This window comes from Lacerta agilis, chromosome 6, assembly GCF_009819535.1.
Source record: "Lacerta agilis isolate rLacAgi1 chromosome 6, rLacAgi1.pri, whole genome shotgun sequence".
Lineage (NCBI taxonomy): Eukaryota > Metazoa > Chordata > Lepidosauria > Squamata > Lacertidae > Lacerta > Lacerta agilis.
Window position 1 is genome coordinate 58,087,804 of NC_046317.1, and position 14,374 is coordinate 58,102,177.

Below are 14,374 nucleotides of genomic sequence, written 5' to 3' on the forward strand. Positions count from 1 at the left end.
TCTGCTGAAATCTGTCTAATACTAATCTGACACTAGTAGAGGAAAACAATCAACCTGGCACATGGGGAAAACAAAGTTTGCTTTGCTCCCCCCAGGGAGGGTGCTCCACGTACTACCTGCTGGGACACAGGCTGGTGAGGAGAGAGCTAGAATGGAGCAACCAGTAGCACTTGAAACAGCTGAGGATGCCTCCCTTAAACTGTCTTGATTTTGCAAGAGTGATTCAAGTGCATAGTGGAATGTTAGGTTTGTGCAATGGAAGTACCGGTAGATTAAAGTGCAAAATCTCCCTTGAAGAACAAATCCACTTTCAAAAAGAAGAATATCTGTGGTTTGGAAAGTGATGGGAAAATGCATTGAAAAGTGTGGGATGGATGAATGACTAACAGTAAGATGTATAAGTGTCCAACAAGCAAATGAGCATAAATTCAGGATGAATGCTCGCTGCAGTATAAGAGAATGAACATACAGTACTTGCCCAATAAAGCCTGGAAACACTCTAACTCTGTATTAGTAAATCAGGATGAATGCTCAGAAAGCAGGTCATTTGGAGGGGTCCTAAATTTGTTTGGTCTTTCTCACCCTCCAGATATTTGTTTGAGAACTGCTGAGCCAGGGCTGCATGAGTCTTTGGCTTGAGCCCCTTGTGGTTGAAATATTCCAAGACTCCAAATAATATGTGAATTTACAGAGAAATGGGAAAACCTCTATCCATAGCCCATTATATGAGAGAGAGCTAGTGTGGTACAGTAGAGTGTCAGAGTATGAACAGATTTAAGTTTACCACTAAGCCAGGAAACTCCTTGGAGAAACGGAAATAAAAATGAAATAAAAAATAAATCACATGCAGGACTTGCCAGGATTATTATCACAAATGGGTGAAAGGACAACTTTGCAACATAAAGCAAAATAAAAGAGGAAGAGAAAGAAAACAAAGACATTTCTTTCCTATTTACAATAGGAAATAAACAATACTGTGGCTGACCAAATTGCTAGTTTGTCAAAGGAGAAATACATGATTTTACCAACACACACAAAAGCCATAGTTCTGCTAATTCTCTTGGCAAACTGGCCATATTTCATACAACATATAATTGATTATTTCATTGCCCACAATGCATATTTCATGGCGCAATGTCCAAGAATGAGGTAACTTCTCAGTTAAACAAAATATTTACTAGTGTCTGGAAAAGAGCCGGACTGAATCGATTTTAGTGAACTATGGCTGTCTAGGATTTCACTGGATTCTAAATACTGTGAATGGAAAATAAATCCAGATTTGTTTTGTTTGGGTTTTAGTCAGCTTTGCATGATTTAGCATTTGCAACATATTGGTTATAGCAAAATTATGTTGTTCTGTCTGTGACTAGGGAAGAACTACGGTTGGCATACAAGATTTGCTATGTGCAATTTGAAGGACTGTGAAAAGTGGCAATATACTGTTGAAATGATCACTGATATAATCAGCATCAAATGCTGTGGACAGTTAAACGTCTTAAGTATATAACTATAACTATTATTATTTATACAGTCATCAGTGTGCATGCACATAATTATTTGTTTCATTATTCATTTTAATTCTACCTTTCTTCCAAGAAGCTCAAGGTGGCAAAACATTTTATTTTCACAATGTTGAGAGGTAGGCTAGGCTGATAGGCAGTGATTGGCCCAAGATCACCCAATGAACTTCATGACTCTAACTGGGATAATAGCTCACAGCTCTTTAAAAAGATCCAGTGGCACCTGGTCTGTCTTTGAGCAGAATGCAAAGTTCTGGTTCTTACCCTTAAAGAATACAGTTTTACCATGTTCTAGATGCGAGGTAACCGAAACAACATTAATTCACCTACCACCTGTAAAATGGACAACTGCTTTCATGGACTTGCATCTGATGGACTCTAGTCCACAAAACCTTACATTTTAATAAATCTGTTCATCTCTGACCTGTTGTTTTTTAATCAAAGGATTTGAAAAACTGAAAGCTTAAGACCTTTTGAATCAAGAGGACAAGACTGTTCATATGGAATAACTTATAGAACATTTAGACTGATATAATACACAATACCTGTCCATTCCTACTGATACAAAAACAACTAGAATTGTGCCATGGTATGAATTCTTTGCTAACAAGAAGGGGGGAACCCATTGGCAAAGCTACCTATATACAGTCTTTGTTTTTGTTTTCTCTAGGGTGTTTCTGTGGCCCCTGAACACATGCTGCTGCAGTGTGTGGCTCTAAGTTATCCTAACAAACACATTTTTCTTATGGTAGCAGGTATAAACGGCATGATGGCAAAATTATACACACACTTCTCCATGCCTGACAGCACTCTGGCCTTCATTTATTTTCAATCACACAAACACTGTCCTCCACTGACAAGCTGGATGAAGGGCACTTCACTGATTTATTAGCTATAATATGACACACCACTTCTTGGCATGAAAGACAAGATTGATTTTTCACCCATGAACCAGGCAATCTACCCTAGTCATTCCATCTGCCCTGCTGTGACACGACAGGGGACACGACCCCAACTCCAGGAATGCAAAACATGTGTGGATCAGCGTGGTGGTGGTTCGGGCTGGGATGGATGTAAAAACTACATCTTAATGGAAGGTTAACTGAAACATAATCTGCAAAGCTGAAATGAGCATTACCGGTAGTTCACCTACCACCTGTAAACTGGTAATACGCTTTTCATTCAATAAATTCTTTCTAACACGTTGGGATGGAAGGAAAAGACCTAGTAACCCAGATGCATTTGCTGCTAGTCTCAGATGAGCACCAAGGAGCGCATCAGTTTAAGTACAGGTTTCCCTTCATTACCTTCAGCTGCAGCCAGAAAAAAGCATTTCCCAGAAGAATATCTACATGCTATACTACTCCAACAATAGGATTCTTTATTCTAATGAAGGCCATCACATTGCACTTTAGGCAAGGATATATCAAACAAGAGGATATGGTTAGAAAGCATTACAGCTAACTAAATGTCATTTGAAACCCAGATACAGCAGGATTAAATTAGTTAGGCTCAGATTGTGCCCAGTCCCTTAAATATTTGTTCCCATGACTCATGCTAGCAAAAGTGCAACTTTTAAAGCTGACCTTTACTGATGGGATAGAATCAACTCAGGCATTCGGTGCTTTTAGTAAAGCAAAGCATTATTCTCCAGACAGAGGGACATTATACCTCTAAATGCATAAGCAGCAACACATTTTCTTATTTTTAAAAGAATATATCTTGGCATCATGCCATTAAAGCAACCAGCTCATTGGAATTCAGATTTTGGCATCAAGTATTTTCTCCTTCACAAAACTTAATCAGATGGCAGCTGTGCAAGCTATAAGACTGTTTGTAAGATCACTACAGACTGTTCACATGGAATTAATAGGAACCATGCAAGATCTCCACAGTGGCTTGTTACGTGTCTAACAACAGGACAATAACTTGTCCCTTTATTTCCCCAAAGCTCCACCCACCCACCCACTGTTCCATCCAACATTCATCCAATATCTATGGAAAACCTCTGAAGGCTGTCTCTGTTATCCATGGAATACCTTCAGTATACTGTATTTGTGCATATGACCCCCCCACCTATCCCCCCCCCCCCGAAAAAGCTGTTTTCCCGCTCTTCTCTGTTTCCTTTGTGCATCCAGCTACTGGTCTTGGAAAATCCAGAAGAGCCACCACGGAAAAGGCCTGTTCTTGTGTTGTCACCTTTTGAACCTTTCTTGGATATGAAGAAGGGCCTCAGATGATGAGTTCACATGGGGAGAGGCGGTCCTGAGTCTTTGTAAGCCAACACTTTGAATTGGGCCTGGATACTAACTGGCAGCCAGTGCAGCCTAGAAGAAGTGCACTGTATAAGTGAAATTGAGAAGGATTTTTTTTGGGGGGGGGACACTTGTCAGTTTCTCCTCTAAAATGAAGGCGTTTCTTCCGACTCAAGGTTCATTACTGCTCTTTACAGCCTTTGTAGTAGGGACTAGATAATGAGCAATATCTTTCCTAAGTTCTAAAAGTTGTGTGCAAAGGCTACAAAGTTTTCAAATACGTTTGCCTAGGCAGGCAAAATGACAGAGGAATAAGTGGGGCTTTTCCCTTGCAAACCTGTCCATTATCTTGAAGAAAAGAACACATGGTCTAGATCCCAGACCCTCCAAGTGTTCCTGTTTTCCAGAGATATGCCTGATTTAGGGAAGCTGTCCTGGTTTCTGATTTGATCCTGGAATGTCCCACTTTTCCTTAGGATGTCCCTATTTTCTTTGGAGCAATGTTGGAGGATATGGTAAGATGTCCCTATTTTCATTGCATAAATGTTGCAGGGTATGCAGTTATCTGACCCCTGAGCTGTCTGAAGGCAATCCTGTATAGGAAAGTTGTTTAATGTTTTGTTGTGTTTTTATATATGTTGGAAGCTGCTCAGAGTAGCTGGGGCAACCCAGTAAGATGTGTGGGGTATAAATAGTAAAATTATCATTATGGAATGGGATGTCCCTATTTTCATCGGAGAAATGTTGGACTTGCAGAGTGGAAACCAAGAGGAAATAGCTTAGTACAGACTTGAAAGAAGTAAAAAGAGAGGAAAGCTTGAAGCTGGCTCGTACCCAAACAGATTTAAAAGAAAAGAAAAGAAAAGGGGGAAAAAAGATAAAATGTCCCGTGTGTTTGTTTGTTTGTTTGTTTGTTTGTTTCTTTTAAATCAACATCACAAAAATTCTTCTGAAGTCTAATTTATTTTGCCCTTATCTACTGAAACAACTTTCTCATGATTTTTTCCCCTCTAGAGAGTAATCTCAGATTTTGAACCACTGAGCAAAAATACTCCAAGCCTTCTTTGACTTGTTCAAAATTGCCAAAGTTTTCTAGTGGCAGAATTTACTCAGAAGTCCATTATTGTTTCACCTGCTTAGAAACTAATGCAAATCTATCAGGCTGCAATGGATTTGTTTTGTTTTAAATTCACCATGGGTAACATTTTCTAGAGTGCCTAAGTGGTTTAAGGGTTCTAAATCTTAGTAAAAAGCCCCTGGGACTTAAATAAGTGCTTCCCATCACTTTTGAACCTAAGAGTTGGCCACTTTTGCATTTATGCCATGTGTAAAATTCAGCTGAAACTGTCTTATTTAAGTGTGCATGTGGAGACCTGCCAGAGAACTACTACAGCCCATAGTAAGAGATCCTCAAAAAAGTAATTCACCAATAGTGTCATATTGTCCTGTTCCAAACATCACAACAAAACCTCTATCCCCTTGCCAGATACTTAGCTTTTGTCCACCTCATTCCTTGCTTCAGGATAGCCAAATATCCTCCTGGCATTTGACATGGATAAAATTTGGCCTGATCCCTGGAGGGCCCAGCATTCTCTAGACTTGTCACAAAAATAAAGCTCCCCCATAGGCTGGTTGTAAACTGTAAATAAACTGCCGACACTGGCCTTGCCCAGTTTCCAAAAGCCCAGCTCGCTGGGCCCTCTGGGGCTCATAAAACAACAAAACAAACAGCAAGCTCACTAGCAGGAGTCTGGGAAGCGAGCCAATCTCATTATAGGGGAAGCAGCATTAAGCTCTCGCTCTTTTAAAGCAGACAAACCCCCCTCCTTTCCAAAAGTCAGTTATAGCTGTGACTGGCTGGAATAAAGTAATGTGGGGAATGAGGGGGGGGGACAGGGAGAAGGGGCTTTGTAGACAAAGAGGGGACAGCACCCAATGGCAGGTCTCTTAAGTGTACGTGTACAGAGCTTTGCAATTTGCAGCAGAAATGAAGTATTTCCAAGTGTCCAGAACGGTCAGGCTTGACTCACCATGACAGAATTTCAATTTGCAAAAGGAGTCTGGGTTGACCATAACCCACTGCTAGCTTTTCAATCTTAAACAGACCTCTCCTTAGCTTTATGGAAAAACAAGAGGTGTTCCAATGCCAGGAAGTTAATAAATACGTTCAGTTTGATTTTACACAGCAAAGTAGCTGCTGGAAATAAAGGTTTGCAACCACCTAGAATGATTCACAGAGGGAAAATGAGCAAAGTATTTCTGTGCCCCCCCTTTTTTTGGCTACCATAAGATGCCTTCCAGAAAAGTGGTCCATTGCACTCATCAAGGCTTTACAAATTTTGGTTGGCTTTGTTGCAGAGCCCAGATGTGTAATTTGCCATCAATCCTGCCTCTTCTTCTTGAATGAAGGGCCAGCATCCTGTCTGTGATGGCACACTGAGTTTTGGAAATGCTCCAAGTGCCGCCAAAGCCCATCCAAGCTGATGTGCAAGGGGGTGAGGGCTCATCCGTATCATGATCACCTTGGGCAGTTGCTCTGAGCTGAGGCACGGGGGTTATGTTGCCCACGCTCAGCCTAAGGATTCCCCATAGTGATCACAGCAAATAAATTTATTTGTGGAGTCCTGGCAAGGATGCAGCACTCCTCTCCAGTCCACAACCTTAAGCATAGCTGGGGAGCTAGAAATTATATTGATTATAGGCTATGTAACAGTATTATCTGCTCCTGGGACATTTTAAGATTGCCATAACCAGCACGTTTATGGATTACACTCAAATGCATATTTGGTTATGATATGCACAGCCTGTGCTGTTGTCAGTATGTATGTATGTATGTATGTATGTGTGTATATAATTTCACTTAGGTCCCACCTTTCCATAAATGAACTCAAGGTGGCATGCATGGTTCTCCCCACTCCTTATTTTATTATCACAACAACCCTTTGAGTTGGTTAGGCTGAAACACAGTGATTGTCTCAAGATTTCTTAGTGGGCTTCTTGGCTGAGTGAGGATTTGAACCCTGGTCTCCCAGTCTAACAGTCTAATCATATCTTCCTGATAGTTAAGCTGTAATATGTTGTACTTGAGGTTAAGAGTATTCACTCAGTATTTGCAAAAGCAATATAGAGACCCAGCAGGTTTGTGATGTAGCCAGAAATAAGGAATCTCTCCAGCTCTTCTGCAGTACTGGGGTCCTTGCAACACTGAAATCCTCAGAGAAAAAGAGACAGACTAGTCCAAAGAGTTTCACAGGAATGGGCTAATTAGCTAATAGGAAATAGCACACCACCAAAGGAATGTAATGTTTCCAATAATGAATCCTCAGAGGACACGCAGATAAATTTAGAAAAATGATACATTCAGCATCCTGACTTTTTTTCTAGCAGGGAAATCCCCACAGGGCAAAAAGAAAGGGAAGAAAAATCATTCATCTGGAGACTTCGGGTAATAGCTATGAGGTGGCTTGCTATACAATCAGGATTCCTGGCTTTTCACCCCCATTGGCTCAGACTGGTAATCAAAGTGGTGACCCTGTAAATTGTGTTTAGATTTTACAATGCACTTCTCCTCCACAATGCTTTAAGGCAGGCAGACAATTGTGTTACTGGCAGGAAACTGAGGTAGGGAGCATTCCATCCCCTGAATGCTATGGCAAAGTGTTATTGCTTTCAATAGCAGGTTAGTGTCCGATCCATTGTTAACAGCCTGTCTTTTTCCCCTGTGTAAACACAATTTCCTGAAAGCCTTCTAGATTTTCCAAAATTGCTGCTAGCAACCCTGGAGGAACAGCCCCCCCTCCCCAGCAGAGTAACCAGTGTCTTATGAAGGGCAATGAATAAAGCAGTCACAGCCCTAAGATCAGAGATACATGAAAGTCATTAATATCAATAAAACACAAAGTTGTAATAAGATATGCTAAGCCAAAACAAACTTTACCAACACTGTCTGATTTTTCGAGGATGCCCTTTGCAATTATTCCCAACTAGCTCCCTCTTCATCTGATGAATTATTTAATTTATTACATTTATCTCCTGCCTTTCATCCAAGGAGCTCAAGGTGGTCTTCATGGTTCTTCCCCTCATAACAACCCCTTAAGGTAGGCTGACTAGTCCTAGTCCAGGATGATAACCTTTCCAGTTTTTTTTTAATAACGAAGATAAAAACACCTAACACAATAGCCCTGAGATCTAGTTTTCTGACTTACCTGGGGCACCTCCCTCTTCCCACAGTTTTCAGACTGATTACCTACAACAAACTAGGGGAGAGAATGTGATTTCATTTAGAAAGGTGATAAGAGATGCCTCCCCCTTTTTAAAAACTTTTTTTTTACATGATTTTCAACTGCCCTGTAAAATCAGATTGATATACAGAGTGTGCCTGCCCCCCCATGAACAAAGTCATAACCCAAAGTAGAAACACTAAAGGTAAAGGTAAAGGTACCCCTGACCGTTAGGTCCAGTTACGGACGACTCTGGAGCTGCGGTGCTCATCTCACTCTATAGGCCAAGGGAGCCGGCTTTTGTCCGCAGACATCTTCCGGGTCATGTGGCCAGCATGGCGAACCAGAGCAATGCATGGAAACGTTGTTTACCTTCCTGCTGGGGTGGTACCTATTTATCTACTTGCACTTTGACGTGCTTTCGAACTGCTAGGTGGGCAGGAGCTGGGACTGAACAACGGGAGCTCACCCTGTCGCGGGGATTCGAACCGCCGACCTTCTGATCGGCAAGCCTGTGTTTAGACCACAGCCCCACCTGCGTAGAAACACTACAAGCTGGTAATTCACCTTTTTCCAAGCTCCTATCATGGTGACTGATATTTTAAATTTGAAATTCTCCCTTGCATAAAGAGAGAGGAAGGAAATGCCCAAATGGTAGTTGTATCTGGTGTGCTGGAGTGGCGATTAGCCACCACTAAGCAACAATAAGGTGACCAGGGTCCACTTCACAGAATAGAGGAATCTTGTCTTTTACAAGGGCAGAGTGTTTGTCTGGCTAGCCCAATACTGTCCACTCTGGCCGGCAACAGTTCTCCAAGGTCTTAGGCAGAAAGGTCTTTCTACCTGATTGCTTAAATAACAACACATACTCTGTTCCTGAACTATGAATCCTCCCCCTCGGTAGTACTTAGTGGCAGTATTGTCTTACTACCCTCGCCTCACCAGCTGCAATTACTAAAAGCACACAGAGTTTTCAGCCCAACAACGGGGCTGCTGCTGTCCCACTTAACACTCAGATGTTCAATTCGCTGGTAACATGTGATGGATTGGTTGGAGAAAAGAGTAAGGCAGGTCAATCTGTAAGTGTACCAGTAAGGCTGGCAAGTTTGCAATGAACCAATGCAGCTGACCCAACTTCTCTGAGGTGAGTCCACACACTCTGGGATAGATTACCCACTAAGTATGAATGTGACTAAGGATGCCCTTAGGTCACCACTTCCCACCCTACAGAATGTTGATAGTGCTGCTGTCTTATCTACTGCACAATATCAAAAACTGGAAGGTATGTAAAGCACGATGCACCAGTAAAGCTAAAACCAGTATGGAGTAAGAATAGCCAGGTTCTAGGACACATCCACTAATCCTCTGTGATGACTCTTTGTCAACCCAATCCCTCTTGTTGGATGGCTGGCAATTTTAGTGGAATAGTAAAATGAAGCAACTTCAGATCAGGCACGCATGAAGGAGAATTCTGTTACAGAATAATAGTATTAAACAGCACTACAAATAATATCATCTTTTAAACGCCATGAAGGATTAGTTTCAGTATATGTTTGGGATGAATTAACCAGAGATTTAATCTAAATTCCCAGCAAATGTTTGCAAACCTCTGGAACACAGGAGGCATAAACACAAAAACCCATTCCCTCTCTTTTTTCTACTCTGTGACTGCAGTAAAAACAAACACCATATATAGATCTACTCTGCATCGGAATCGTAGATGTTTAAAAGGCCTCCACTACATAAATGCCATCTGGGATTAAACCAACCCGGAAAGAGCATTCCTTTAGTAATCCTACATAATTAATGGGACACAATTCTACTTGGTATATTAAACAGCTAACATGCAAGCACAAGCTGCCTGCTTTAAGTGCTTTTAAAGCAAGGCCTTCCCCAGTCACTAATGCAGTACAACACACTCACCACCCACTGTCTACTCAAGTAGGGTATCTTTGCAATATGTTAACCTGGAATGCGGGGTTCAAAGCTACAAATGATTTGGGGAGGGGGATCGTTTATATAGTGGGTGAGGCCAATAGCTCACAGAGTACAATGCTGCTAGTAGTCTATTGGAGTCTGTACTACCGGTAAGTGCAGGACTGAAAGCAAAGGAAGCAATTATAGAGTGATAAACCATTTCCTGCCCTGGATTTCAAGCAGCCAGGTACTACACTTGAATACTGAGAAGTGTCTTACCATCTTCAAGGAGGCTTAAAGGTAAAGGTACCCCTGACCGTCAGGTCCAGTCACGGACGACTCTGGGGTTGCGGCACTCATTTCGCTTTATTGGCTGAGGAAGTCGGCATACAGCTTCCGGGTCATGTGGCCAGCATGACTAAGCCGCTTCTGGCGAACCAGAGCAGCACATGGAAATGCCGTTTACCTTCCCGCCAGAGTGGTACCTATTTATCTACTTGCACTTTTGAACGCGTCCCACAAGGGGGCTTATTCACAGATAACTGTGCATAGGATTGTGGCCTAATTAACACTTACCTATGAGTAAACCTGAGTACATAATTATATTGATCATGGTAGAACTTACTCCTTATTATTTATTAATATATATTTAATATATTTTTATCTTGCTTTTCCTCCAAGTTGCTCAAAGTGGTGCAAATGGTTCTCCTATCCCCATTTTATCCTCTCCCCATTTTATCCTCTCAATAAACAATCCTGTGAAGTAAGTTAAGCTGAGAGATGGTGACCAGCCCAAGGTCTTCCAGTGGCCTCCCGGGTTCGGAGTAAATGTGCAAAGGATTGCCCTGCCCTGAATGGCCAGTTTATAATTTTATCGTTTGTCAGCGTGAGATTGCTCCTATGTACCACTTGTCTGAAATGCTTTGTTAAATTCCACCCTTGGATGAGAACCCAGGTGACCACAGTTCAAATGCCCACCCAACCATAAAGCCATGCTGGGTGAGCTTGAAGCAGCCTAACGTACTGGTTGTTGTGAGAATAAAATGGGGAAGGGAAAGGACCGTGTGTGCCACCCTGAGCTCTTTGGCAGAATGGTGGACTGTTTTGTTTATATAATATAATAAAAATGTTGCCCCACTGGTATCTTGTACCATGTTGCATTTTTGTGCACAGGTACCAGGCTGCTTTCTGTCCATTCAAAATGAAAACTGGTACCTGCCCAGGACATGGCAAAATCACCAGCTTTGTTATCATTCAATGGAAAGGAATGGATCAATGTATTTGGAGACTGCTGACACTAATTTAACAATGAGCTTTGACATGGATATATGGAATGGAAAGTCCAACTTAATCACTGTCTCCTAAGTTCTACAAAACAAGGCTTTTCTTTAAGGGCAAAAGGAATTTGGAATATTTCTTTGCCTCAGGCTAGTAGCCTTTCCTCTGTGATGCAAACAGGAAGGAATGTTATCTAATGAAGTCAATCTATCACACAAAGGTCAGTAAGAAGGGTGGAAGGTGAGAGGCAAGACTACATTCAGAAAAGCAAAGCTTACCTCAGGCTATGGGCTGCCCAAGAGGCTACCACTGCCAGTTAACCCGCTCCCTTCTCAACAGAGAGAGGAGATATTGTCCAGTCCAAAGCAGGACTTTTACTAGCAAACAGTAGGAGTGCTATCAAGAGTGCCTGCTCACCAGGCTTTGGTAAACATGCAGATCATATTCCAAAAGAGATTAAAGATCAGTTCTCAGTGCAAATCTGTGGCCATGAATAAATGGATGAGCCTCAAATACAGTGCAACACATTAATTCTTAGTAGTGGCATAATTGTGAAACTACCCAAGTGTGATTTTAATATTGAATACCTTAAAACACCACATGTTTTGCATGCTGTGCCAAATTCTTTCAGACTTAAAAGCCAGGTAACTGATGTCAATGCACAGGTTTGCACTATTTCCCTCCTTCTCCATTTACTACTGGAGCTTCATACTGTAGCAAATATCCCCCTTTTCTTCCAGGACATCCATCCACACTCATTGAGGAAGTCAGCCAGCCAGCCACACTGCACAGCCCACCTTAGTATTATACCATTTCTTCCACTGCTGTCTGAAGCACCACACATGCTTAGGCTATGGGAGATGAGAAGCATGGCACTGTGTTCCTGACAACTTCTGAAGGTAGAACCAGCTTGATATGACATGACACTTTTCAGTGCTGTGATGGGTCAATAAGCACTCTTCAATTAATACAGTCAGCAAGGAGACAACTGGAGAAGGTACAGGGAGGAGGAGCTGCCACAATGAACTGAGCAAACATGACACATGAATCCTGTCCCACTAAGGTCTTTGATCACAATAACCTTTGGGGTGACTTGAGAAGAGCAGAATCCAATCCCACGAACATTTATATTCCAGAAGTCTATGTTGACAGTGAAAAAAAGCCAGCAAGAGAACGTAAAATGATGGGCACCATCTAGTACTGTTAAAATCCATGTTCACTGCTCTGCCCTACCATCACTAAAAAGACACTCTGTAAAGGATGCCCTTTCACTCTCTCCAACCGAAAACATTTTTTGGACAGTTTCTTGCTTCCTAAGCAACCAGTAAAGAATCACATTTCTATGTGAAAGAACACATTTCTTCAAGAAACAAGTGCAAACAATTTTGGATGCCTTGCATATTGTCTAAGGCAATCCTTGTGAACTGAACATATAAACATCCAGATGTGCCTCTTACAGCTACATGGAACTGTGGGAGAAAGTGGTTATTAAGCAGACCATACAATCTCAGGTACGGTATATTGAATTGCATCCCCCCAGGTGAATGATAAAATCTACTTTTTTCCCTTTGTAAAGCAATGAGAACTCCACAAAAATCTGTGCATGTGTGAGTCTTTACATTTCTAGTGGCTTTGTAGCTCCGTAGTGCTTTTAATGGCTGGGCTTTGACTTTAGAGCATAACTGACAGCAAATACAAATTACACTTACCTGTCTGATGGTTTCAAGTGTACCCTTTTCATTTTCAAATTACATTTATACTTATCAGTAAACCGCCCTCTACAACTATTGGAAGCCAGCTATTATCTCCAGCAAAAGACAGAGAAAAGAAGAGATGTGGTCTTGAGCTCCCCAGAGCCGAAAGAACAAACTTACCTTCTTCAGCTTGCCACTCTTGGTGCCCACGAACACCACACTGTAGCCATTGTAGACATATGAAGTGACAGAAGTCATCCGATCGCGGCTGGATGTGTAAAGAGTCACCCCTTCTACTGGTATGGAACCTCCCAGTGGCTGGTTAATGTCCAACCCACAGAAGTTGTCATCTATTGGGACTGGCTGAAAGGGAGAAGGCATTTTGGTGATTGTGGATGACAGAAGTGGGGACAAAGCAACCTTCATAAGGCTAAGCCTCCCTAAGCAACACCTGACAACATCTAGCGTGTAACAAATCTTTGTTCAGCTGTGCCCAAGGCAGCATTCCAAAATCTGAGACCAGATCCTTTTTAGATCTCTTATAAGACTTGTCCGGAAGATTCAGTTCATGGTGGCATCCTCAGAACATGTTTTACAAAACCCTTTGCAGAAGTGCACTCGTGTACATGTGCATATGCACACAACAGCATATATGATTTCCAGTGGTGTCTCAATTACATTTTGCAGACTTTGGACCTAAGGGACAAAGATTCCTCATACTGAGTCAGACCATTGGCCTGTTTAGCTCAGCATTGTCTACAGTGGCTGGCATAGCTCTCCAGAATTTCAGAGAGGGAATATCCCCAGCCCTAAACCAAATGCAGATGCTGTACCTCTGAGCTATAGCTTTTCCCCAAGGAAAGGATTGATCATGCACGTTCCTCTGTGTTCCATAATTTCCCTACCTTCGTTGAGAAGAGGAGGCCTTGCACACACCTTGAAACATCATAACCACAGGGGTGAGGAATGAACCTGTGGTTCTTGAGATGTTGAAAGACTACAACTCCCATGTTCCCTGAACATTGGCTATGTTGGCAGGAGCTGATGGGAGATATAATCCAACAACACCTGGAAGTTCCCCACAGGCTCCACACCCTAGCTCTAAACTGACCCTCATACCTTTGTTGTCTTCTCAGTAGCTGCTAGTGTATATAAAAAAGGTAAAGAGACCCCTGACCATTAGGTCCAGTCACCGGCGACTCTATAGACCTAAGCAAAATGCTATTCAAAGTCCTTAGGATGCATTGCTTCCTGAAATACACCCCATCCTCATTCCCCTATTCCATCACCTGTTAGCATTTTTACTTCCATAGTTCAGCAGACCAAGGAAGCCAGCCAAGCAGAGAGCTAACTCCTAAGCCATTTTACCAGCCCTGAATTGAGTTTAGTACCATCCTTAGTACACTGGACTTTCCTCATTCAGACACAGAGCTCTTCATTCTACTCTTCCTCTGCAAATGACATGGCAGAGGGGTGATGGCTGAAACTGG

General features: G+C 42.1%; 1 protein-coding gene across 3 annotated transcripts in view; it reads right to left on the reverse strand.

The window, feature by feature from the left end:
• Window positions 1-14,374, reverse strand: part of PLXNA2 (plexin A2) — a 440,886-nt gene that overhangs the window by 369,967 nt on the left and 56,545 nt on the right. For all 3 annotated transcript variants that reach the window (XM_033152909.1, XM_033152910.1, XM_033152911.1), the window contains exon 3: window positions 13,065-13,247. In XM_033152909.1, coding sequence (XP_033008800.1) covers window positions 13,065-13,247 — 183 coding nt within the window. The remainder of the gene's footprint in view (window positions 1-13,064; window positions 13,248-14,374) is intronic.